This window comes from Diadema antillarum, unplaced genomic scaffold (genome assembly GCF_040938485.1).
Source record: "Diadema antillarum isolate AM-2024a unplaced genomic scaffold, OU_Dant_1.0 seq00001698_RagTag, whole genome shotgun sequence".
NCBI classification, from domain to species: Eukaryota; Metazoa; Echinodermata; class Echinoidea; order Diadematoida; family Diadematidae; genus Diadema; species Diadema antillarum.
This window is the reverse complement of record NW_027272389.1, coordinates 86,772-91,770: the sequence shown is the minus strand read 5'-3', so window position 1 is coordinate 91,770 and position 4,999 is coordinate 86,772. Positions and strand designations below refer to the sequence as shown.

General features: G+C 40.0%; 1 protein-coding gene across 1 annotated transcript; it reads left to right on the top strand.

The window, feature by feature from the left end:
* Positions 1–3,658: 3,658 nt before the first annotated feature.
* On the top strand, positions 3,659–4,771 carry LOC139711726 (heparan sulfate glucosamine 3-O-sulfotransferase 1-like). The gene has a single exon (XM_071623584.1). The coding sequence runs from the start codon at positions 3,659–3,661 to the stop codon at positions 4,769–4,771; it is 1,113 nt and encodes a 370-aa protein (XP_071479685.1).
* The last annotated feature ends 228 nt before the right edge of the window (positions 4,772–4,999 follow it).

Here is a 4,999-nt window from a genome sequence, read left to right as displayed (position 1 = left end):
CCCTCTGCGTCCACTCATCCGTATCTATCCGCGGCGGACGTAACCTATCGTAAGGCACTGTGTGACTGGGGCATCAGAAATAAAAAGAAGACAACCAGAAAATAGAGAGAGAGAGAGAGAGAGAGAGAGAGAGAGAAGAAACTAACAGGGATCATGAAAAGGAGAGAAACAAAGCGAAGCAGAGAGAAAAATAAGTACTCGCGAACAGGTTTGAATAAGTATTCGCAAAAAGGTATGGAAGCGAATAAAGTAATGCAAAGATAGCAGCAACATATAAATCGAGAGGGGACGAACGGAGAAATCAAGAGAAATCAAAGAGAAGGGGTAAAACAAAATGGAACAGAGAGGAAAAAAGTAAAAAAGAGCTCGGATAAATCTTTCAAATTGATTACAGATAAAAAAAATACCATCAACAGCAGCAACGAGCTACACATACGAAGTACACATACGAAGTGCCACATGTGCAATAAAAAAAAGAAAATAGAAAAAAAGAACATGTCCCAAAATACCACAGGACAATTTCTGTGGTACTGTCCTGTGGTACTGTCCTGTACCACACAGTGCCTGTGCTTACATATGTTTGTGTTGTACATGTGTGGAACTGACAAGTACCACAGGAGTACCTTACAAGCCTGTGAGACAGTACCACACAGTACCCGCGCTGATATAATATGTTAGAGTGGTACATGTGTGATACCGACAAGTATCACAGGAGTACCACACGAGCCTGTGATTACCACACAGTTCCTGTGGTAACATATATTTGTGTGGTACATTTTGTGGTACCGACAAGTATCATAAGGGAGTGCCACACGAGCCTGTGATAAAGTACCACACAGTTCCTGTGGTAACATATATTTGTACTTGTGTGGTACATTGTGTGGTACTGAAAGGTACCACAGGAGGTACCCTACAAGCCTGTGGGGTAACATCATTGTGTTGTACATTGTGTGGTACTGACAAGTACGATACAGTTCCTGTGGTAACATCGATTTTGTGTGGTACATTGTGTGGTGCCGACAAGTACCACAGGGAGTACCACAGGGAGTACCACAGGCACGTACAGGACATTTTTGTTAGGGGGAGTAGTGCACACCAAGAAGTAAGGGTTACTTTTCCGAAGACGTACCAATGCGTGGCACGTAATCTCTTCTTCGTACAGAACACATATTCAGTAATGATTATTCAATGATGGCCTTGTGCTTTTTATTATTACATATGTATTATTATTATTACTATTATTTATAGTGCGCTTTTCCCACAATGCCCAAAGCGCTTACAATCAATTCAAAACATGTACGACAGTATGTATAATTGCTTTGCTCCGAATTTATCTTCTGGACACGCGGAATCGCTCATGCAACAAATAAATGTAATTCATGTCTTGCTGAAACGGTCATAACTTGCCCCAATACGTTTTTCGAAGATACCAATTAGATAGGAGGAAAATTCATCAAAGACCTTTGTTACAGTGAGGATGAACGAGAAGTCATCAATTTTGTGTTTCACCCAAAATCAATGACTCTTTCTTTCTTATTTTTTTGAAAAAAAAATACAGAATCAATTTTTGAACTCATAGCATTGGCTTACGCTAGGGCGGTGCTCAAACAATTGCTTAAAGAATAAGCGATTAATACTTCTTGCTCTTTAAGTCTTATCTTACGATAACTTAGTCAAATAGAATCAACCTACTTTCTCTCTCTTTCTCACAAATTGCTTCATTTTATAGCAATCTCAAGTGCGTGCACACCAAGTAAATAGTGGGATATTCTCGGTGTTTGCATGACTAACAGCACTGTTTGCATCTCATACCCAAATAATCTTGGTTAAGATTTCCTGGGTATACAAAACAATCTTCAGAAACAGGGTGGGTATTCGGCACCCCGTACCTGTGCCCTTGTGCTGTTGCGTGTAGTAATATTTTCTAATGTGTGCTCATCCGTGCGCGTGTTAGTTCTCCATGTTGTCAGTACTGCATGTTGTCGATTAACACTAACAAACGTCACTCCTGTAAAAGCAGTCAATCAGCACCCATTTCAAGTTTTGTTGCGAGTTTCGTGCAATACGCGTAACTTGTGCTAACTGTTATTGTGGCGCCAGTTTCTGACAAGCTGACAGTTGGTTGCTGAATGAGAAGGTAAATTCCTGCTCGTAATTATTTGCCACTGTTCTCACATTCAATCTTACAGTTACGACTGCAGCTTTACCAGTGTTTGACTCAGCGATGTCACCGGCAGGATCTTGGTTTGGAAGGTGTTGTTTATTTGTTTGTTTGTTTGTTTTGTGGGCATTTTCAAGTAATTTGCATCAAAATTACTAAAAAGATATTTGGTACGCATTTATAGATTTCTTTTGGCTACATATGAATCAATACAAGGCAACGGGCATGTGCATTGCGTTGCATAGTCTCTGTAAGCTCATTAAAGGAGAAATTCATTCCAAATATAAGTTAGTCTGATAAGAAAGAGCAAAATACATGTATTGCGAGTTCGGCGGTAAAATTTTGATCGAAATCTGGTGAAAAATAAGAAAGTTATGACATTTTTCAAGTTTTACTAATTTTTCAGGAAACAGTTCTTGAACGGTCAATATGAATATGCAAATGGCAAAGTGAGCATGTCATCCCCTCACAACTTACCATATAGTTTGTACATAAAATTTTGACATTTCCAGTTTTTCATTCAAACGCAATTATGCCCAAGGCTGAAATCCTGGTACTGTATATCTTAGTGATCACTATTCTAAAGTTATTCAACAATTCATAACATTATGTTTCAGACTTCATTGACAGAAACATTGAATTTTCGTCATTTTTTGTTGTACTCGATCAATGGGGAATTGTGAGGTTCTGACATGATCAGCTCACCTATTTCATTGCTATTTGCATATTCATATCCACTGTATATGGACTAATTTGCAGAAATAAGCAACACTTCAAAATGTCATAACTTCCTCACTTTTTCATCCGATTTCAGTCAAATTGTTACCGTTGGACTCATAAGATTTTACTCTTTGTTTTTATCAGATTAAGTTATATTTGGACCGGATTTCCCCTTGAAATCTGCGTCTTTTTCTGTCAAAAATGATGATTAATGTTCTTGTGGGGTTTTTTTGTAAAAGATTTCATGTAAAAATAAATTCCCGGGAGAGTAGAAATGCATTTTCTTGCCTAAGGGCAATAAACAAAACCTAGTTCAAGTTGAGACAATGTTAGACCCTGTTACGAATAAATGTTAATACCAGTATAAGAAAATGTTTTTGAAATCGAAATTTTAGATTTTATCTTAATATGTTGCTTTTCTTTTGGAGTCAGCACGTGACAGCTAGGGAAACGAAAAATATAAACGGAATTATGATAATCAAGTCTCCTTGTAAAGCAATTGTCTGACAAACTTCCGTTCTCGACATAACATCGAGGCAATTAAGTCATATGAATTCTGCCTTGAAGGACGATGCCTGTTACGTTTACAATTAATAATCCTTTCGTTGAGTTGTACTTAATTTCCCCGTGCACATTGACGTCCCTTTCTAAGATGATGTATATCCTTTAGGGACAGAGCGTACAAATGAGAATGAGAGAAAACCCTTGGCAGTTCGCTCGTCGAGTCAATTCAGTGACATCACGGAAAATGAAATGATAGAGGATTCAGGGTTTGCGATGGAAGATGAAGCGGTTGCTATGGAGACAAAACCATCCTCTCGAAAAGGACAGCAGAGAGCGAGTGATGCAATCCAAAGAAAGCCGAACAAACACACCACGAAAACAGGTGAAGGTGTAACAACGAGTACAGGTGACGGTGTTGCACCTCAAAGAACTCCTTTCCGAAGCGAAGCGAAAAAGCATGACTCGCCTTACAGCCTCAGTGCTGGGGACTGCCAAGCGTGGAAACCAAATTCAAGAGAGTTCAAGGCAATGGGTTGTCGACACAGACTACCACAGGCTATGATCGTCGGCGTCAAGAAGTGCGGTACAACCATGCTGCGTAAGTTCATGGCACATCACCCCGCAGTCAGCATGGTTCCTGGGGAGACGCCCTACCCTAGCTCAAAGTACCTCAATCAGCAGGGTATCCATTCATGGCGTCAAAAGATGACATATTCCACACCTGCTCAACTCACCATTACCGAGGCTCCGAGCTACCTTTCGTTTCCGCTGATAAGTATGAAAAGACTGAAGGCCTATCTCCCTCCAAATACAAAGGTGATTGTCATCATCAAGGACGCTGTCGAGCGCGCCATCTCTGATTACGTCCACGTGCTCACCGTTTTAGAGAGTTTGGGCGTCATTAGCTTGCCTTTATCGGCTCACAACCCTCTTCGTCTGACAGGGAAATTTAACTTCGTTAGAGAGACGTTTAAGAAGACGGTAATCAATAAGACAACACGTGGTGTCAAGGAAAACAGCATAATATCACATGGACGTTACGTCGAGGGGCTGCGTAAACTAGCATCGGTCTATGGTCGGGACCACTTGCTAGTAATTGATGGCAAAGCCTTCATTGATGATCCCTTGCCTATCATGTGGCAAGTGGAGAGGTTTCTAGACCTACCGGCATTCTTTCAAAAGGGACATTTTAACTACAATAGCGAAACAGGGTTCTACTGCGAGTCTTTTCCGCTTGGGTCAGAACCAGTCTGTCCCAATCCGCGTTTTAAGGGCCGGAAGCATCCCATCATTGCCAACAATACGCTTGCAATCCTAAGGAGGTATTATAAACCTTTCAACCAGCAACTTAAAGATGAGTTTGGTGTATCATTTCCATGGCTTTGACCCTTGATAATATGATCGCTTTTCAAAGTGTAAGGGTGTATAATCTGTTGGTAAAGCAAATTGATTTCATTTGCTTTAAAGCTCAATCATAGTACTCAGCAGGACCTGAATATTCATCTTGTACTACGAAAGAATTTGCTTGATATATATCGGAAATATTTGTCTAGCTAGCACGATATGCCGGGATATCGATTTATTCATTTTTTTTTTAATTGGTAGTATTTTTTT

What these genes read in the sequence shown, in the direction of transcription:
- LOC139711726 (XM_071623584.1), top strand. Translation starts at nt 3,659, where the DNA reads ATGGAAGATGAAGCGGTTGCTATGGAGACAAAACCATCCTCTCGAAAA.